Source organism: Sceloporus undulatus, chromosome 4 (assembly GCF_019175285.1).
Source record: "Sceloporus undulatus isolate JIND9_A2432 ecotype Alabama chromosome 4, SceUnd_v1.1, whole genome shotgun sequence".
NCBI lineage: Eukaryota > Metazoa > Chordata > Lepidosauria > Squamata > Phrynosomatidae > Sceloporus > Sceloporus undulatus.
Window position 1 is genome coordinate 105,258,655 of NC_056525.1, and position 22,654 is coordinate 105,281,308.

General features: G+C 43.5%; 1 protein-coding gene across 3 annotated transcripts in view; it reads right to left on the minus strand.

Annotated features, from left to right (window-relative positions):
- Nucleotides 1-22,163, minus strand: part of HFM1 (helicase for meiosis 1) — a 94,368-nt gene extending 72,205 nt beyond the window's left edge. The window contains exon 1 of one of the 3 annotated variants that reach the window (XM_042466114.1): nucleotides 22,080-22,163. Coding sequence is in view for 1 of the 3 variants with exons in the window: in XM_042466118.1 (XP_042322052.1) it covers nucleotides 10,602-10,645 (44 nt within the window). In the remaining 2 variants the exon portion in view is untranslated. Of the gene's footprint in view, nucleotides 1-10,601; nucleotides 10,732-22,079 lie in introns of those variants that run through there. The other 2 variants (XM_042466118.1, XM_042466109.1) reach the window with 2 other exon arrangements.
- Nucleotides 22,164-22,654: the final 491 nt, after the last annotated feature.

Sequence of the window (22,654 nt, forward strand, 5' to 3'; positions counted from 1 at the left end):
CATGTCCAAGTTCAAGTAAAACATTAAGAAATGGTAATTAAGTCCACAAATAACAGAAAAGTTCTATATTCAGAGAAATTCCACCAGTTCACTGGGACTTAGAAGACAAAGTCTGCTACATAATACATCATCCTAGATGTACAACAATTAGAAATTCAAATGTATGTCATCTTCACCTCTTCAGGATGGTCTGGGACTGGCCCATTCATTCAGAATTGTTATGGTTTCTAAAGGTGAGTGAGCAACAGTTATCATGTTCTGTAGCCATTATGGCAAAAAGGAGGAGTAGAGTATCGCATCATGGCAAAAAAGAAGAGTAGAGTGTCGTATCTTAAGTAATAACAAAAGAATGTAATTATTAAGAGTTAATTTTGCTTATTGTCTCCCAGAACAGAGTTCTGCAATTTCAAAATGGAAGTAGTAGTGTCCAATTGACCAAACATAAGCAATCATAGTCAATACAGACCGGGTCCCTATAATATACAAATTGAGCACCCCTAATCTGGAAATCCAAAATCCAAAAACCTCAAAGCCCCAAAACTTTTGCTGCCAGCTGCAGCATTTCTCCTCATTCATCTCATCAGGTAGTGAACAAAGGAGTTTATCAAATGGGATGGGAGGCTCTCAGTTTCGAAAGAGAAGATAGCAAGGTCAATTCGAAAATTCACGCAATTCCGTGATTATGTATTACACCTTAAATTCACTGTAATGCCTCCTTGAATGCAACCCAGATTCTGTGCAAAGTAAGCAATCACATCGGCGGGTTCTGAATCGCGAATTGGCACCCTTGCACATGCTCAGTGAGACTCCAGATGACTGGAGCATAGCATATTTAGGCGAGTGAGAGAGAGGAACCAAGGAACCCCACAATTTACATAAGAGGTTGGCAGGAGACCGGGAAAAATGGTTGAAAGAATATGCTCTATTCACATTAAAATGAGCATATAGTCACTCTTGTCACATTAAAATGTGAATATAATGGTTATCCAATAGCTCCAGGTCCATTCCTTTTAATTAACAGGCAGTAGTCCCCCTCAGCAATGCTGAAGGACAAGCAGAAGCAAAATTGCAGCAGAACTGCAGCATGGCTTCATGGGAACCTCCCCTTCCAGATTGGGGAGGGAACCAGGACCAAGGGAGGCATGTACATCACACCAAACAACAGCACACTGAGGGCGAAGTTGCCTAGGAACAGGGTTTGTGACTTTGCTAGTTCACTGAATTTACTTAACTGTGGATTGACGCGTGATTGCATTCGGAGTGCGTTTGGAGTGCATTCGGACTGCCAGCAATCGCATGTGGTAACCTTTCACACAATAACGTGAATACGCATGATTCCATTCAGGATGGTACTGGATTATACTTCCAATTTCAGTCGTGTGATATCGTCGGAAGAGACATGTGAAATGGTGGGAGTTGTGGATTCATGCTGAGCACTATACTTGGATTCCTGTCATTTCACAGCTCCTCAGTCTTCTCTCCAGCCTGACAAATACAAGATTTAGGGCCTCGACAGACCGGCACTAAACGTTGGCCCCAGGGCAGAGTGGGGGCGTGGCATCCACATGATGCACGCCCCAACACTGCCCAGACGACGGCATCATACCATGTGCCTAATCACATGGCAGGTGTCACCACAGCATTCCTTTGGCACTGTGTCCAGATGACGCATGTCAAAAGGAGCACTGAAAACTCACGGTGCTGACAGCTATGGCGCCCTTTCCGCTGTACAAAAAGGAGTTGCCTTTTGAGGCTCCTTGCTCCACGGACAGGCCAGATCGGGTCAGCAGCATGTGACTGCCGCAGCCCCGATCCGGCTGGGAAAAGGGTGGCGTTCCACCACCCCTTAGGGGCTGTCTATACAGCCCCAAACTATGCTATGTCTGAAGACAAGACATGTTACATATGTGTTGATACAATACTTGTTCATACAATACATGTTGTGTATTGTATAAACAAATATAGGCATTACAAAATCCAGAAATATCAGAAATAAGAAACACTTCTGGTCCCAAGCATTTTGGAAAGGGGTACTCAACACAATATTTGTTTCCTGTTGTAAAACTCTAGTTCTTATACAAATTCCTCTTAAATACCTTATACGAATGAGAAAACAGAAGTCAAATCCATTCCTAAGGCCAGTTTCTCACAAACAGATGAGGAGGCAAACCTGTTTCTGGATTGTGTTAGTTCAGATAATGGGTTGGAGGTTCATGTGCCCAAAATAAGCTAAGAAATGAAACCTTGTACATAGAAAACTTTATGTCAGGGCGAAGCCTAAGCTAAAACTGTAGACACTGACATCCAGTTATCTATCTGATCTGACTTATTTTTGTTTGGAAAGGTTACTTTTGTGTAATCATGTGAGTACCACTAGTAGTTTGAGAGTTTACTATAACTCCATTCCCTTCCAGGTGTTTTGAACTACATTTGTCCCTCCCCGTTTGCGGACTTCCTATTTGCAGTTTTGAGTTTCCGTGGACGGGAAACCAGGAAGGACAAAATGGTGCATGCAGGAATGCACTGCCATTATACTGAATGGGGCTTGAATATCCACGGTTTTTCTATTTCGCGGTGTGTGTGTGTCTGGAACGGATCCCTTGCGAACTGGGAGGAATGACTGTACAACTTCCAGAGGTCTAGATCCTGGAAATTCTAGTTCAGTGCCTGTGGAGGACACCAGGTTGGCATAGGCTCATTTAACTAATTGGTTGTTTCTTGTGAGAATTGGGCCAAAATGACATAGGTGAGTGTGGTGGTATACAAATGACATACATTTCTGTGGGGATATTTAAAAATGGCCATCACTTCCAAAATAATACATACATAAATAAATAAATATTCTGCCTTTCTCTGTCAATATGAGACTCTTATGGTACACAACACAGTACACATCCCTTTATGTGTGCTATCAATCTACTAAAAAGAACTGAGTCTATACATTGTATGAATACTCTAAATTAAAATGCAGCCTGCTGACTGAACCTGAGGGACTTCTTCCCATCAAGAATCTATAAGAATTCAAATTCCTGCAGTGCTTTTGGCAAAATGTGTTGAAGATACTTGGTTAAACACTCTCCATGTAGCCTCACAGTAACATAACTGCCTTGGTGACAGCAAAGGACCAAAGAAAGCAACATGATGCAAAAGGAAGGAAAAACTCTGTCATATTACATTTTTGATAAAACGCACACAAACAGAAGAGGTTACAAACACAGCAGAAGAATGAGGTACGTCAATGATACCAGAAGGAAATGGGAGCTAGAAACGAAACACTTTTATAACAAGATGACTGCTGACAACACTATAGAAAGTAGGTGACAGCATTTCAAAGTCAAGACATGTTACATACTTGTTGATGTGTTTACAACGCAGATGAAAGGATAGTCTGAAGATTTTGCAGAGAAATGTCAGATGACACCTTTGACATTGATAAAGTTATTAAAAACATTTCCCTTGAATAAAACCATCAAGGTAAACTTTATAATTTGCATACTCAATCTGGAGCAGTGGCTCACAGTTTTTCTTTTACTATTTCAGCTATAACATTATGTATAGAATTCTTATTACATACACAAGCACACACATAGACAACAATTGACTCAGTCTTGAGTGCCAGTTCCTTTGCAATCAAATGGGCATCACCATGTACAAGAGGGCAACAATGAGGTTTGTAGAAGTTTTTAAAAATTGTGTATGTGGGGAGAACCCAACGACAATTAACCAGGCTCACAGATTGCTGAGATGGAAAAGGAAAACTGGGGGAAATTGAATGTAGTAGCCAGAGGTCAGAATCAGAGGTCTGATCCATAATGGAACATGTGACTGTGTCCAGATATAGCCTTACATTGTGCAGATACTCTCTTGGTTTTGGTCCTCAAATATCAACAAGGATGTTAATTCTGATGTATTAGTAGTCCATTTCTTTATCATCACATAGACAAGATACTCACACATCCCACAACTGAACAAATAAGGACACGGTGGCTTAGTGGTTAAGACGTTGATTTTGCTGACCGCAAGGTGGGCAGATTGACAGTTTGAGACCTAAGCACCATCAGACTGAGTGACCTCCCATCACTAGTCCCAGCTTCTGCCATCCTAAAGGCTCTAAAACATGTAAAAGTGCAAGTAGTAAATAGGTACCACTTTGGTGGGAAGGTAACACCATTCCATGCACCTCAGCACTTAGTCATGCGGGCCACATGACCATGGAGTCATCTTTGACAACGGTGGCTTCCTCGGCTTAGTAACGGAGATGAGCACTGTCCTCTACAATCGTACATAACTTGACAATCACGTCAAAGATCATATGTTGTGTCCAAAATCTGAACTACGCCTTAAAAAAAGAAAAGCCCTCTTTGAATCTTAGCCTGAAATTTCAAATAACAGACCAGAGGATAACAGCATCACCTGACACCCTCAAGATCTATTGGACTTCAAATCCCACATCCCCAACAGTCATGCTGTCTAGGATGCTAAGAGCTGTCATCCAACACATCTAGGAAACACCACATTATTAAAGGCTTACCTATCAGACTGTAATCATGCATCCCAATAAGATTCATGCTTACTCTAAAATTACAGTGGTGCCGATTTACACTGCATAATTAAAATTCCATAAACATATAATTGGGAGCAAACTCTTTGAACCTGATGGGACTTAATTCATAGTTACTCTGTAAAGGAGAATAGTGTTGGAGGTTGCTATGCAACCTATGTAGTATTAATCTGCAATCCGTTATTTGAACTGATATGGGGATGGCTACCAACCTGGATGGCTTTAAAAGGGGACTGGACAAATTCATAGGGGATAGATTTATCCATGACTACTTGTCACAATGGACACACATTTCTTTCAGCATCACAGGCAGCATGCCAACTGATGTGGAACACAAATGGGAGGATCTTGTTGTGCTCATATCCTCCTTATGGACTTCCCATAGGAAACATAGGAAATAGGCCATTATGTGAACAAAATACTAGACTAGATAGGCCTCTGGTCTGACTCAGTGCAGCTTTTCTTACATTCTTAAAAGAACTAAAGAAAGGTGGTAAACATTGCACCCTGCAGCAGTAATCTTGCCACAATTCTCCTGCCTGGCATCTCTCATTGCTATGACTAGTGCAAGCATGGATGCATAGGAAGCTTTGAGATGGACTTCCTAAAACGAAAATTAACGTAACAGATGATTATCATTATCATGAGATGTGGGTTGGGACCTTTCATTATTCCCATGGGCCAAATTCCCTTATGGCTTCCTTTACTGGGACTGCATGTCAAAAAAAGTATAAGTTTGCTAGTGTGTTTTTAAATTTGTTATAGTTTTATTCATTTTACTAGCTGAAGTGTATCTATCTCTGCTTGGCTCTGTACTCACTACCTAAAAAGTGGACCTCCTGTTCTCCACCTTTTAATTCCATTATTCTTATCAGGAGCAACTCAAAGAGGCCTCTCCCATTTTTTGTACTTTTAAAAAATCAAGAATTGTAACATTAGTGTAGTAGCCATGTCCTTTTTTCTTTATATACTTCTTGCCTCGGGAATCTTAAAGTCGTACCCCAGAGAACCTTCTCATATTTTATAGCTCCTAAAAAAATGTAGAAGAAGCTATTTCCTGATTAATTATGGAAGTCCTCCTTTTTTTTGTTCTAGGAGCCCTCAATTTGAATTTCAACTTGAAGCTAGCCATTGCATCTTGGGTGACAATAAAAACACTCTGACAGATTTTGAGGCATTGTATACTAGGACACAAAGCCAACATGGTATAGTTGGACGATGGAGTTTATCACACGGAAGGCAAAGCGCCCAAATCCCATGGATAAATGAGATTTAACTCCCATGAATATGATGCAGGAATTGACACATCGGGGCACTTTGGCATTAACTCATGCAAAAAGTGGCAAAATTGTGCCACTTTTTAACTTCAGATTTTCCTGAAGTTAAAAAGTGGTGCGATTTTGCCGCTTGCGTGACGTCATCTCTTGCAGGATATTCATGGATTTAAACCCCCTTTATCCAAGGGATTTGGGCGCTCCCCTCCCATGTGATAAACTCCTATGACTCTGAGAAATCAGAGTTTGAATCCTGACTCAGCCATGAAACCCACTAGGTGACCTTGGGCAAGTTACACTCTTTCAGCCTCAGAGGATGACAATAGCAAACCTACTCTGAACAAACTTGCCAAAAAAAACAAAACCCACAACAACAATGATACTAGGACACATCAAGCATGGCTGTCCCTGCCTATTCACCTGCAGAGACAGCTGGGATGGTGCTGGCTGTGACTATTTTATTATAAACTGCCTTAAGTTCCATTTGTTGGAAAATAGCAGAATGAACATTAAAATAAATAAATAAACATGGCTCTACTATTTTACTGTTCTAAACTACATGACATTAGCTCAGCAAGGAAGGAAGATAATGCAAGAGCAAATACTTAAGCTCAAAATGCCCAAGAGTAACCTGTCATTGTAATCACTGCAGCGAGGTAAACCACTTAATCCCTTTCCTTTCCCCTTTGCCATAGTTTAAACTTTAAACAGATGCAAGTTAGCCCAAGAAGTACTCCCTGCACACCTTGCAGAGTGATTGTAGAACTAATTATGACACACAATGATTTGAAAATGCAAATGTGGTAAGTGTGCTGCTTATATTGTAAGAAAAATAAATGATGCCTTTGAAAATGGCATGTTCCAGATGTTTAAGTGTCTAGGTATATATTATTTAAGTACTAGTTGTTAAAACTCTGTGGATATCCACATGATTCATGTCACTTTGGATTATGGCTCCACTCGGAATGTAAGGTCACCCACAAAACAAAACACAAAAACTTAGGATAAATATGCATTTCTCTAAATCATCCCAAACTTGTATGATTCTTACTTAGTAAAGATCTTTTCAAAATTCTTCTTCAAGAAACATTTTCCTCATCTGTAACTGCATTGCTGCCTAATAAAGTCCTCCCTTCCCTTATGTGGGTGATCCGTTCCAAACACACAAACACCCCACATAAGGGGAAAACCGTGTATGCTTGTGCGCCATTGAAAACAATGGGCATGTACATGTGATGTGGTGCGACACGCACACCATGAGTGCACGCACCATTCATTAGATTGTACCACAGCTTCAGATGAAAGCTGCGGTATGCTGAAAGTATGCTGAAAGTCATGAAAGGGAAGTCCACATATGGCGCGGGCAGACTGTAGACACAACACAATATTTCATTTCTTCTGGAGTTTGCTGATGACTACCTATGAAATCATTGCACAGTAACAGCAACAATATCCATGCAGGGTGTGCAGACAAACCATTACCCCAATGAAATTTAGGTAGATGCATAGGTGAAACAAAAGAATTGCATTGACCACTACAAACCAGAAAATTTTACAAGACCTAGATGCTGCCAGAGGGATAACATAACATAAAATCAATTCCTTACATAATAAATGTCTTCCCATAGTACATGTAAGCAAACAAAACTGATTTTATGGTAGGAAGCAAAATATTCTGCGCCAGAGAGCTAGTATTTAGAATGCTTGGGATTCTAGTCAGAAATGCTCAATTATTACAAGCGTCATGGTTAAGTCAATGAAAGCTGAATAACAATCCCATCCCCATTATAACAGGATCCATTATTTGAGATTCTCCAGCCACACACAGTTTATAAGCACAACTGGTGTTATTCATACAAAACTAAGCATCATAAATGTTACTGAAATATGTTCTAATACCACTAAATGGATATAAGGGTATTACAGACTATGGCGGGTTCCACACCGCCAAAAAGTATGTGCTCAGCACATACTAGGGTTAGGAAGGGGCGTCCTTTCTGGACGCCCCTAACTCTCATTTCTGCATTGCGATGTGCAGACGCTAAGCATCCGCTACGTCAAAATTTTGTACATGCTCTGCCGCCATTTGGTATGTGCTCTGGAGCACGTACAAAATGACGGCGCCCATTCTACATGGGCACCGCCATTTTGACGTAGTGGACGCTTAGCACCCCCATGTCGTGATGCAGAAATGACGCTGCAAGTGCACCATTGGCACCTTGCAGCATCATAACCGCACCGCAAAAAGAACCCACTTTTTGCTAGTTCTTTTTGCTGCACCAGGGAATCGTGTGGTTTGTCCGCTGTGGTTCCCTGGCGGAACAAACATGGGCGTCAGGAGAGCACCCTTTTTGGGTGCTCTGTAAAGCGCCATAGTTGAGCTAACAACAGAGGAGCATACAGAGCTTGTATTTTTTATATTATTTGTTTGCTTACCGACTGAATTTGTATGCTGTTCTATAAAAAAGTTCTCAGAATAGGCCAACGAACAAATAAAAAAAATTATTTCAAAAACACTAAATACAACTGAAGCGAGAACATACCATGAAAACACAAGTTGCAGAGTGAAAACAACTTTAAAATTGTGTCACACTAAGAAAGCGGGGGGAAATAAAAAGCTAGTTGCCTCTGACCACAATGTAATTGTTAACTGAGTCTCTCTCCACAATGAGGACTTACAAATATGACTTCCTCCCCCAAAACATTTGGATATACTTGAAATTATACTATACTATACTTAAACTTCCCTATAGTGATATTATAAATCTCCTTCTATATTTGTATTTTCTTTTTCTTTTCTGTTTTCTTTTCTGTAGAGATATTTTGTTGGTTCCCCCCTGCTTTCTCTCATCTTTCTGTTTGATTTGTCTATCTATCTATCTCTCTCTCTCTCTCTCTCTCTCTCTCTATCTATCTATCTTATATGTAGGTAATAAAAATATTTTTAAAAGAACTATATTCCATTCTTGAGAAAAGAGTCTGAGCAAAAGAGGAATTAATGAGGTGATCACTGTGGTCTGTGTTTATTTGGTATTTAATATGGCACTTTTTCTGATTAGGGACATCACTTTTTGTTACACTAAAAACAAAATCTAGTTCCTCCTCTTCTCCTCTTCAAACCAATTTACACTAATTGATGCCATTTATCACTACCCTGAAATATTGCTTGGAAAGGTAATAAATAGCAAAGCTACTCTGCATCAAGTCAAACAATTGAAGCATTTAGCTTAGTATCATTTACATGGCAGATGAAGGATTGGAAAAATACAGGCAGTGGGCTACATATGGCTCACACAGCCCTCTTCTGACATTTCCACATTTCCCAGGGCATGCCCAAACACACAAAGTACCCTCCATTTAAAAATACCAAAAAATGAGCAAAACCATTCCAAAAGATGGCAGTTTGTCTCCAAAACATGATGGTTCACTCACAGTCCCAAAAACTGAAAAATGACCAAAAATCAGATGAAACCAGAGGGAAGTCAGGTCATTTATAGTGTGTGTGTGTGCTTTCAAGTCACCTGTTGAATTATAGTACCCCTATAAAGTTCACAGAGTCTTCTTAGGCAAAGGATTCTCAGAGGTGGTTTTTCCTTTTCCATCCTTTGAAATATAGGCCTGATACAGACAGGCCAAAATAAAGCTGCTTCAGTGATGAATTTGTTATGTTAATAGAATGGAAAGTTAAGGTTTTGTGAACCTGTGTGGGACTGGTTAGATTTTAACCAGGTTCACTACAATTATAGTTTAAAACCTCTGCTTGGTGTCAGAGTTCCTCCTCACACATACAACCAAGGCTTTTCTATCAAACCTGGAGACTTCAGTAGAATTGTTTGTTGTCCTATTTTACTTATTCGAACTACAGTATTACTTTTTCCACTGCACAGCTTCAGTATCTGCTTGTTTTCATGGATCACCATCTGGCACTGTGTCTTCCACTAGCAAATACAGTTCTGAACCTGTTCCTATTATCCATGTTAATTCATGCGTTGGGCTCTGTGACTGTTCACACAGATATGGCAAGGCAGAGTTTGGCCTCTCAGTCACACTTGTGCAAAAGATGATAAGATGAGAAGTTAGAAAATCTCAACTTACGACCTTAATGTTTATGACTGTGTCAGGACTGCACTGTAAAACTTTACATTATTTAATTTTCAACTCTGACACTGAAGTATCATTTCATTTATATGCAAATAGGAAAGATGCTCTGCTATTTCTTCACGGCCGAACCCCTTTGAATTATTCACATCTTATTAATAAAGCTTCGTAAATGCATATTTTTTCACTCAATTGGTAATGGCCAAGGGAAGGAATCTATATATCAAGCCTTTGTTATTATGAGAGCTATAACAAAATACAAAGATTTAAGGAGTACATAATTGTAGGTTATCGAGTCGTAATGGAAACAATACGTTATTTTAGATTAAACATATATATATACCTTTTGACTCTTTTTGCCATTCTTGGTATTTGGCAGAGATATCTTTGGAAGCTAAGTTGTAAAGAATTAATTTTTAATAAAGGTAGTTATTTATTTATTTTGTTTATATAGTGTTTATGTATAATGTTTGCATAGTGACCAACAATCAAGGTTCTTTGAGCAGTTAAAAACAAAAAAAATTAAAATTAAACCATACAAAATTAAAATGCAGATATGCAATAATAGCAAGTAAGCAGAACAAAACAACATCTGAAAGCATTACTGCAGTGGAATTAAAAGCAGCATGTGGTCCAGAAAGAAAGAAAGAATCAGAGACTGGTAATACCTTCTGTTATCTATTTCATGTCTGGAGAAATGGAAAAACCACATAAGCACTATTTTTGTGGCACTGGGGTTTCTAATAAACAGTTATTTCCCATCTCTAAATGTCTGGGGAGGGAATTCCATGAACCAGGTGCATCATGAATAAAGGCCTCTCTGAAAAGGCCCCTCCCTCCCCTTTGCCCCCCAGCCAATCAGAACCCACATGCAAATTCCCCCTCCAAGCTCACAATAGTTGTTTCCATTTGAAAAGATTCCATTCCAGCTTTGGAATTGGATTCCACTCTACAAGGCAACTGATGCCAGTGCAGCCCTTGGTTGCTGGTCAGTGCCCTTCTGGACTGTGAGGGAGATGTCGGACCTTGAGGAGGCCAGGCCAGAGAGAGAGGCTGCTTTGGCCCAACCTGAACCAGCCCCGGCTTTGCCGGAAGCTTGGTCAGAGGCTCAATCAAGACTGGGGCCAGAAGCGAGGCCGCTGCGTCCAGAGAGGTTGCCTCTCCCAGGTGCAGCTGGGCCCGAGGTCTCCCGATCGGTCCATTCAGGGTCTGTGAAGAGAGAGCCAGCCCCAGGGACAGCTGATGACGTCGGGGGAGAGCCTGTGAGTAACCGACCCCCCCCCAGAAATGGTCCAGTGGTTCTGTGATTATCTGGCCCAGAAGGGCCCTGCCTGGGTGCTGGCTCCTCAGGGGGAGGGGATCCTGGGTGGGGGCCCACTTATGGAGGCCCGTAGACACCGGGGCCGCTGATGGTGGGACAAACCACCAGCTCTTTCCCCTGGGCAGGTACGCTCGCATCCCCCACTAGGAGCGACCCTTTCGCCCATTCTTTCCCCAGTGGGAGAGAACTCCTGCCCGCTTTTGGCTGGGGAAGCCCTTGGCCAATGATGGGCTTCATGCCTGCAAACATGTTTCCTTCTATGGGGGCAGCCATTTTGGCCACATGGACACCAATGGGGTGGCCATCATGGTCGCTCTGGACCAGATGTGGGAGGTCCATTGGGGAGGGCTGATGACGGGGCCATCTTGGCCATGCAGCCGTCGATGGGGGCTGCCATCTTGGGGTTTCTGATGCGGGGCGCCATCTTGACCAAGCCGGGTTGGCAGCGCCCATCCCCCTAGCCTAAACAGATCCAATGAGGGCACCAAAAGCTCACACTGGCGGATCCCTTCTGCCACTGATACCAAGCAACCCAGATCCGACTCACTGGCCAGCGGGGAGACCAGAGCGGCTCCAATCGGACCATGACTGGTGAGGCCCCGGCGAGAGCTGAGGGCCACCAGTTACCACAGAGCCAGGCCTCATCTTCCAAGGGGTGGGGTGAGGGGGAGACCTCTGCCTCAGACTCTGAGACAGACATGTCTTACCAGCCCCTAGCCAAGTACACCAAAAAGGGCAAGGGTGCGTTAAAGCACAAGCGTTCCATCTCCTTTCACTCATCTTACAAAGATTATACTGAAGGGAGTTATGAGACCCTAGACACTGAGTCAGAAGAGGGCGAACTGTCTGAAGAAGAAGGTGACAATGACAGGGATGCCCCCATCCTCTTCACTCTTGTTACGAGTACAGGACTTCCTTCTACTTCTGAAGAAGACAACTAAGACCCTGGGAATCATTCTCCCTTCAGTCCAGACACCTCCTGAGGACTCCGACCTCCCAAGAGTGAGAGAGGAATTGTTCCCTGTCACAGCCCCTTCGGTACACGAGATCCCTTGCCCCTACAATCTAATGCAGATCATTAGGGATGAGTGGAGCAGGCCAGAGGCCAGCCACCCTAACCATAATGCTATCAGGAAGTTATACAACTTCCAGCAAGCGGTTATGGACAAACTCAAGGTGTCCCTAGTCGATACACCAGTGTCGGCGCTGGTTTCCTCAGCAGTGTTCAGCCGGGATGGGGAGGATACCCTGAGGAACCCAGAGGACAAGTGAGCTGAGGCAGCTCTCAAACGTGCCCATGAGGCCATTTCTACGGCCATTAGAGCCGCGGCTGCGGTCTCTATGGTCACCTGGGCCGCTCTTCAGTGGACCAGGGACCTACTAGAAACCATTCCAGCCACTGACACCAAAATGAGACAAACTCTAAACAAGATTGCCAAGGCCAGTGCCTTTGCAGCTGATGGCACACTGGACACAGTCCAGTTTTGTGCCAGGGGTCAGGTGTCAGCAGTGGCGGTCAGGCGTCAGTTCTGGTTAAAAAACTGGAACATCGATACCAAATCAAAACAAAATTTGGCCTTCACTCCCTTCTTGAGCACCAAATTATTTGGCGAGTCCCTTGAACCGGTCCTTGTCGAAGGCAAGGACAAAAAGAAGGCCTTGCCTTCAGGTAAAAAGAGGGACGACAAAAAGCAGTTTAGACAGGGTCGCTCTCCCTCTCTCTCCTTTCGATCCTTTCCTTCCTCTAACTCTTTTCATGCCAGAGAGTCAAAGGGCGGCAAGCCTCGCTGGGGAGATTCAAAGTACTATCCTAAAAACAACCGATCCTCCTTTTCTCAAAAGGATGGAGAAAACTCCAAATCAAACCATAAAGGACAACAACAATGACACCATCCCTCCAGTGGGGGGCAGACTCCAGAAATTTGGGGACATCTGAGAGATGTCCACCTCAGACCGTTGGGTGCTGGACACCATTCAACAGGGCTACAAAATAAAATTTTCTCGCCCACCCCACAACATGTTCCAACCTTCTCCCAGATCCAAGGACCCCGACAAACATCGCCTCCTGCTGGAAGAAATACAATGGTTACTGGAGATCCAGGCCATCAAACCGGTCCCGAAGGACCAGAGATATCGTGGCTGTTACTCAACTTTTTTTCTGGTCCCCAAAAAGAATGGATTGTGGAGAGCAATCCTCAATCTCAGGAGCCTGAACCCATTTGTCCAAAAGAGAAAGTTTCGGATGGAATCTCTTCGAACCATTCTCGACATTTTGCAACATGGAGACTTCCTTTCATCTCTGGACCTACAAGATGCTTATTTACATATTCCGGTCCACCCTTCCCACCGTCGCTTCCTGCGCTTCAGGTACAACTCCAACCACTTCCAATACAAGGCGCTCCACTTTGGTCTCACCTCGTCACCCAGTCTTCACCAAAGTGATGGTGGCTCAGGTTGCATACTGGAGGGCTCAACGGATTCACGTCTACCCTTACTTGGACGACCTCCTGATCAGGGCAGGGTCAAAACAGCAGGCAATCCTCAACACCTCCAGGGTCCTAGAGTCACTGAAACTCCATGGGTTCCTAGTCAACAACAACAAGAGCACCTTCATCCCAGATCAACAGGTCCAACATCTGGGAGCCAGGATATACACACATCAGGAGACAGTCTCCCTGCCCTCCAGTCAGATACAAACCATAACAAAGGTGATTCACAAGGTGCTAGACTCTCAACAGGTCAGCCTGTCAATGCTGGCACATCTCCAAGGGCTCATGATCGCTACAGTCGATTGCTTCCCGTGGGCACGGTTCCATTCCAGAACTCTCCAGTGGCTCCTCCTGCCTCACCAACAGGCCATTGCCCTTAAGATCCACAAGTCCATCCAGGTCCCCAGCCATGTTCGCTGGTCTCTCCAATGGTGGATCTCTCCAGCAATTCTGACAGGTTGGGCCATTTGGAGACCCGAAAGGATCCAGATCACAATGGATGCCAGCCTCAGGGGCTGGGGAGCCCATTGTGGAGTTTGTCCTGCTCAGGGTCACTGGGACTTGGAAGAACAGTCACACAGTATCAACTGGCTGGAGCTGCGTGCTGTCCGTCTAGCCCTTCTGGCATTCAAGGATCTGATTCACTCCAGTGCTGTCCTGATAAGAACAGACAACATTACCACCAAATTCCACATAAATCGTCAGGGAAGAACCAGGTCCAGAGCCCTGATGGACGAGGCACAGAGGCTACTGACGTGGGCGGAATCCAATCTTCTGTCCTTGGAGGCTGAACATTTTCAAGGCAAAGTGAACTCCAAGGCAGACTGGCTGAGTCGGACCGACCTCAACCAGGGAGAATGGAGTCTCCATCCGGAAGTATTGCAGAAAATCACCTACAATATGAGCCGACCAATGATAGATCTTTTTGCCTCCCCGACGAACGCCAAGGTTCCGCGATTCATATCGAGGTTCAAGACGAAGGGGGCCAAGGACATGGACGCCCTGAATTGCACCTGGCCTCAAGGGCTCCTCTATGCCTTTCCTCCCATCCCACTTCTGACGAGACTAGTAGTGAGAATCAAGAGGACAAGAGCGGAGGTCATCCTGGTTGCACCTGGGTGGCCCAAAGACTCTGGTTCTCCGAGATTCTAGAGATGGCAACCAACTCTGTTCCACTGCCTCCCAGACCGGATCTTCTCTCTCAGGGTCAGGTTCACCACCCTGAACCAGACTGGCTTCAGCTACACGCTTGGAAATTGAATGGGACATGCTGATAGGATATGGCTACTCCCCAGAGGTGATCCAATCTACCCTATCGTCCAGAAGACCGTCAACCATGAAGATTTATGAATACACCTATAGGTCTTTCCGGAGGTGGTGCAAACGCAAGAATAGAGACTTCATCCAGGTGTCAGTGTCGACTCTGCTTCAGTTCATTCAAGATGGCGTTGATCAGGGCCTCTGCCCCAACACTGTAAAAAAAAAAAGTGGTGGCCATCACCTCCTTTTTGCCTCATGATGAAGCAGCCAGAATATCGCACCATCCCCATATTCGTTGATTGTTTAAGGGAAACTCCAATAGGTCATCACCCACTGTCCATTGTTTTCCATCGTGGGACCTACATACAGTTCTCAAGGCACTGACAATACATCCATTCGAGCCTCTAAGAGAGGCGTCTCTCAAGTTCCTTACATGGAAGGTGTTATTTCTTACATCTATCACATTGGCGCGCCACATCTCGGAGATTGGGGCGCTGTCAGTGCGCAAGGAGCTGTGTTTCATCAGGCCTGACTCTGTCTTTCTATGCCCTGACCCAACGTTAGTTCCAAAGGTCAACTCAGTGTTTCATTCCTCGCAGGACATCATTCTACCATTCTTCTGCCCTCAACTGGTCAAAGACCTAGAAAAGATCTGGCACACACTTGACGTGCGCAGGTCCATCAAGGTTTACCTTAAAAGGACAGCAAGTTTCAGGAAATCTAAGTCTCTCTTCATCTCCTTCCAACATAAGTCTAAGGGTAGAAAGGTGTCACTCTCCACCCTCAGCAGATGGAGCAAAGCCTGCATTGTTGCCTGTTATCAAACCTTAGACCTTCAACCTCCAGAGGACATTACGGCCCACTCAACCAGAAGGGCAGCGACTTCGGCAGCCCTGGCAAGTAATGCCCCATTGGGCAAAATCTGCAAAGCAGCCACATGGAAATCCCCATCCACGTTCATCAGACATTACAAGTTGGACATAACCCAGTTGGCTGAGGCGGCCTTTGGAAGACGGGTTCTCCAACAGATAGCCCCTGGGTCCTCTATCTCTGCACCAGCAGCCCTGCCCTAGTTTTTAAGGGCTTTGGTAAATCCCACTATTAGGATGTTCAGGCCCTTCTCTGCTGGGAAATGGAACGTTTGTACTTAACTGAGATACGTCCCTTTCCAGCAGAGAAGGTCCAAAATCCTCCCCACCCTTGGATGCTGGCATGGGAGGAGCCTGGGACTATTGGCAGGTTCCTTATTCCTACAAAAAAAAGATAAACAAACAAAGAAGAAGACGACGAGAGACTCTGTCCTTAACCAGTTGGTCAGTTGGCCTGCTCAAGTTGGTTTTTTGTTTTGGTTCTAAGGTCGATAACCTTGCCTTTGGTTGATATCTCCCAGACGTTTTCTCTCAGAGCTTGGGCTGATCATCGATTGAGGTCCCGAGGGTGTCACTCCTCCCACTGGGGGCAGGGACTCTCTCTTTTGTTTTAATTCTCCCTGCCTACAGGAGCTGAGCGGGCAGAGCTACCCACTGTTAGGATGTTCGGACCTTCTCTGCTGGAAAGGGACGTATCTCAGGTAAGTACTAACGTTGTTATTATTATTATTTATTTCATTTATATACCGCCATTCCTACGATCATGGCGGTGTACAACAATTACATAATACAAAAGTACCCAAACAAACCTCCATATTATTACAAAAATACAATTCAAAAATCCAACATACAGTCAAATAACACAATAAAAACAGCTTAGAATACCATAATACAGTGCACAAAATCAGTCTCCCCGAACACTACGCGAACACGCATCCAGCAACGACAATCCCTCGCCCAACAGCAACAGTCCCTCGCTGCCTCCCGATGGTGTGGGGGTGCGTGCGGCGTCTCCCTGGGCTCTGGCGGGCCGGCTTTATGGAGGCTGCTCCCACCGGCCTCCTCCCTGGGGGAACGCCACAGCTGCAGCGAAGGCAGGGCAGCAGCAGCAGCAACAGTCCCTCGCTGCCTCCCGATGGTGTGGGGGTATGTGCAGCGTTCCATTCTCAGCAAGATTTGTCACCTTCTGAGGCTGAGAAAGTGTGACTTGCTCAGAGTTCAAACCCAGCCTTCCCATCTCCATTACCACCAAAGACCCTCCCTCCACTTTGCCTCTCAACCAATCAGCACCTACATGCAAATCCCCCCTCCTACATCACAATCCAACAGTCAGTGTGAGTGGACCTCCAGACTCTCACAAGGAAGGCCCCTACCTCCCTTTTGCCAGGGTCACTTCCTCTACATCTCCCCTTTTTCTGCTTTTCCAAAGGCAAGTCATTCCATGAACCCAGGGCTGGGGTTGATTTTAGGGCATGGCTCTGATTTCTCTGCTTAGGGACAGTAGTCCAGGCAGCAGGAGCAGGAGCAGGAGCAAGGGGTGTTCACAGAAGAGAGCGGGTTTTTCCTTTAGGTTTGTGCCATGAGAGCTTGCATCACGGATGTTCTCTGGGGAATGTTCTGTATAGGGCCCTGGGAAAGGCTTTTTGGGGATCTCTTGGAGTTGTTGTTTGCCAGGGAGAGCTAGGTCTGCTGGCGTTTTCATATCTGCCTTTGGGAAGTGGGAAAGGACTTAGTGGGTCAGGCTTTTGGGTGGCTTCTTTGGGGAATGTTCCCTGACCTCTCTCCTGGGCTCTCAGGTCTTTTCCTGTCATCATACTACAGCTTTGTGGAAGCGTTGGGAGATCCACTTTAGGATGCCACTCAGTGGTGCTAGGGATGCTCTGAAGGAGTCACAATTCATGGCCTTTTCTTGTCCCCATTTCAATCCTTCGGAGCCACAAGGAACCTTGCCGAGGAGGAGGAGGAGGAGGAAGTTGCCTCTCAGGCGTTTGCTGTGGAGGTCCATCCCTCTTTGTCGGTAAGGAAAGAGTCTTTCAGACCCACAGAGGGGCCTCCTCTTTTGCCCAAGAGTGTCCTGAGAAGGAACCATGACCTGTGGTCAAGCAGTGAAGGGCCCTGACCCCTTCCCTCGAGGGTGACCAGGCGTCCTCCTTTTCCAGGACATGTTTCAACCTCCTGACCAGGACGAAATCCAAAATGTCCTCCTGTTGTGGGATTCTTAAAAGCCTGGACTTCTCTAATAAGCCTCTAATAAGTATAGGTGTTCTACAACAGGAATTAAATGAATTTGGTAAAAATGCTGGATTAAGGATAAATAAAGGAAAAACAGTGATGATCACTAAGAATATGAATAAAGAGGAAGAGGATAGGTTGATAGCAATATCAGGGTTCAAAGTGGAAAAACAAATTAAATACTTGGGTATAAATTTAACAAAAGATAATTTGAAATTATTTGAAAATAACTATAAAGAAATGTGGAAAGATGTTAAAGATAAACTAAGAAGATGGAATTCGTTGCACCTATCGTTATTAGGCAGATCGCTGCACAAGTGATGGTGATGCCTAAAATGTTCTTATTTTTACAAAATCTCCAGTAGAAATAAAAGACAAGCAATTCCAAGAATGGAGAAGAGAACTAAAACAGTTTGTTGTGGAAAGGCTCTAGGCCTAGAATTAAATGGTCCTATTTAAAAGAGACGAAAGAAGAGGGGGATATACACTGCCATCATTAAGGTCTATTCTGGGCTTGTTGTTTGACTGGATCAGAATGATAAATAAAGATGAATATAAAGAGTTCTTAACTGGAAGATATACTGTTGGTTTGGGTGGCATGCTTTTTTGAGCTATAATACGCTTACGAAAAATAAAGTTTCAATAACCACCAATTAGAAACTCCTTTGGTACATGGAATAAGGTTTAAAAACTTTTTTACTTCAAGATCCCTTTGGTCCTCAACTCAAGAAGCCTTCTTTTCCAGATGATTAGAATTAATAGTGGCTTACATATAAAAATTGCCTAAAAGACCAGTCAGGTAAACAAGAATTGAAAACTAGGATGTTATTGAGGAAGAATTTGAACTACAATGGTTTAAGTACTATCAAATAAAGACAACAGTATAGGAAGCAAGAAATGTGATAGGTATGAACCTGACTTTAATGAATTAGATGTGATAATTGGCAATATGAAGGAAAAAAGATTGCCAAATTTATAAGCTCTTACTAAAAGAATTTTGGAACAGGAGACGATAAAGGAGGACCTGATCAAATGGGCTCAAGTATAGGACAAGAAATCAATTGGGGAATGGCACAATACTTGGAAGAAATCTAACCAATTTACAGTAGCTCAGGAACCAAAGGAGAACTTTTTAAAATTAATGAATAGGTGTACCATACTCTTGGAAATTGAAAAAAAATGTGCAAATTAAAACATGGCAAGTGTTGGAGATGTGGCTATGAAAAGGGAAATTTGATGCATTATAGTGGAAATGAAAAAATCCAAGAGTTTTGGAAAAGTTCGGATACAATCCAACAAATCTTTGGAATAGATTTCCCCTAGATCCTAAACTGTATCTACTTAATAGACCTCAGTACTAAAACCCAAGAGAGACAGAACACCACATTGGAGAATCGAGGCTGTTACAGACTGCCAAATAAAGCTGCTTCGGGTCGCTTTGGAGTATGCTATTTAAATGATGCATGCTCCTAAGAATCCGGAGGTCGCACCAAAGCCACACTCCATTTCTAAGCACTGGAGTGCAGCTTTGGTGCTGCTTCCAGATTCTTAGGATGCATGCATCATTAAACAGCAACCTCAAAGAGACCTGAAGCAGCTTTGTTTGGCAGTCTGTAACAGCCTCTAATTTATAACACAGCTAGAGTGGAAATTGCTAAGTATGGAAATCAAGCAAAATTCCAAGTTGGGATAAATGGATGCCTAAGGTAAACGACTTCAGAGAATTAGACAGAATCCTCTAATGTGAGTAATAATAGCAGAAAAAGGAGAAGAGAAGAATGGGAAAAGATGATGGGGAAAACAGTGGAAATTAAATATCAATAATATTGAAACTTGATAGAATGAGTTAATGGGATATGTTAAGATAACCAATTGTTGTTTCTTTTTATCTCATTCTTTTATTTGCTTCTCTTTCTTTTTTGAAGTTTTATATAGACCAACAGGGACTCTCTAAGACGACTATCGCCATAGCAAAATGAAATAAGGAAGATCTATATATTATATTGATGTAATACTGGGTATGATTAACTGCCTCTTGTATAAGATGCAGAGTAAGATTATCTTCATTGAATTGGTAATGTTAAAGTTTCTGTAATGGCTTAGATATAATCTTCAGGCTGGTTAATGGGAACCATAGGGTTTAATGTAATGAAAGGAAAATGATATTTGGCTATGTATACACTGTCATCAAGCATGGAGATTCACACATATAGGAGGAGCGAACTACCTTGAACCTTTGATAAAGAAGGAAGTTTTGCTTCTTTTAGTGTTGAGCCGAAGAAGAAAGAAGTAGAAGACAATGACAATGTATTAACTTGTAGAGATTTTTAATGCTTTTTTTATCTTTCAATTACCTCAATTTTATACAATTTTCTCTGAAATTAATAAAAAAAAATTTAAAAAGTGCAAACGTACAAAACTTTCATACAATCCAGGACACAGATTTTTGAATCTTAAAAAATACATTTTTGATTCATTTGGAATATTCCATCACTCTTTATCACTCTGGTGTTATTTCCTTTTCCAAGGATGTTGTTCCTAATTGTTTTGGCTTTCAAAGCAAGCTAGATGCCTGATGCTTGCAAAGGTCAACTTGTTCTATAAACATTTTGCTGCAAATCTTATTCCGATTTTCTCTCTCACACACACACCTTAACTCCAGAAAACTCGTCTCTATTCCATAGCGCAACCATTTTCTAAATCTATAGTAGGGTATTACATTTAAAAATCCATCCATCTCACTCCGTTATGAGCATGGCTAAGACGCATGAATTTACATTGGTCTTATGGGGTGGTGGGGGGGGAGGAGGTTGACTTGGGTTTTGAAATGTCCTACATTTCTCCATGAATGTACTGCATTTCATGGTGCCTTGTCCAATGTGGCTCAACTGTCCCAACAACTGCAGTCCAACAATATCTGGGCTGCACACGTTCTAATATTATAATGTCACCCGATTGCTCTGCATTGACTTGCCTTCAAGTGCAAATTCCCCTGCTCCCGAGAGACAGAGATGGTAAGCCCCACAAATGGAGGAACCCCCGCACAAAAACAAGGAGGAAGAAGGGGATCAGAGGTGTTGCCTTTCTTTCCATCTCCAATGGGCATGTGGGCCCAGGAGGGGCCATGGAGGGGGCCGTGGGTGGGCTTCTATCTGGACCTTTGTATTGTCTCTCCTCCCAGCTTCCAGAAAGAACCGTTGGAGAAGAACGTCACTCATAATGTCAATGAACCTGCCATCTTATGGGTACGTTAGCGGGGGGATAGTGGGGGATCCCCTTCTCTCTTTTCTTAGGGAAAGTTATTGGGGATCAGGGCCTCATGTACCCTCTTTCATTTCCCCCTCCCTCGACTTCTTTTTACAGGATTTAGAAGGCGATACCTGGAGAGTGGAGGATAAGTGTTACCCCTCCTCTGCTTCAGAAAGGTAATTTGTTCTCACCTGGGATGGATGGCTGCTATGGTGCCTCACTTTGGGGATGTGGCTAGGTGCTTCTGGAAGGAGCGCTCCTATCCACAGTCCATGGGCTTCCATAGGGATGCCCTTCTGGTCCCTCATGGCCTTTTCCTGCCCTCATTCCAGACTTCTGGGGCCACAGGGGGTCTGCGCTGAGGAGAAGGACATCTCTCTGCTTTAAGTGTGACTTGGCTCAAGGCTCTGGAATTCTGGGAGTTGGAGTTTGTTGTGGGCCCAGAGCAGAGCAGAACGCTGTTCTGGGTCTCACAACAAACTCTAACTCCCAGAATTCCAGAGCCTTGAGCCAGGGCAATTAAACTGGTGCCAAACCAGTTTATTTCTCCAGTGTGGATGCAGCCCTGGTTACAAAGCAATTCTCCACAGAGTACCACTATTACTGGTTTGCAAGGACAAAAACTGTCCTCCTCCCCCTTTGATTAGCTTCCCTAAGCCCTAAAACAATTCTGCTACTCAGGCAAAGTATAACCCACACGATATTTCCACAAGGCAACTCCCTAACCTGGAATATCCATTAGGTTATAAGCCCCTCACATTGGACTACAACCTCAGTTCCACTCTTGAACTCACAAAACTAGACCTAACTAAAATTCCAACTCCCAAAACAGAATGTTCAACCTTTCCCTGTCAGCATCTCATTGGCTGACACTTTCTGGGTCGTGATTGGTTGTTGCTATGCAAGACTAATCTGTCTTTTTGCTACACTTGTTATCTGCTGGGGTTTGGTTCCAAGATCCCCAGCAGATAACAAAATCCATGGATGCCCAAGTCCCATTGAATATAATGGCAGAGCAAAATGGTGTCCCTTATATAAAATGGCAAAATCAAGGTTTGCTATTTGGAATTTATATACTTACTTATACTATACTATACTTATTTATTTATACCCCACTCTTCAGCCAAGGCTATCAGAGTGGGTTATAGTTTGTTAATTAGACATTTATACTTTATACTTTTTTGGAATATTTTCAAGCCATGGATGCTTGAATCCATGAATAAAAAAATCCATGAATGAGGGCCAACTGTACACACACACACACAAACATGAACATATAAAGCCTTTTACTTCTCTCTGCA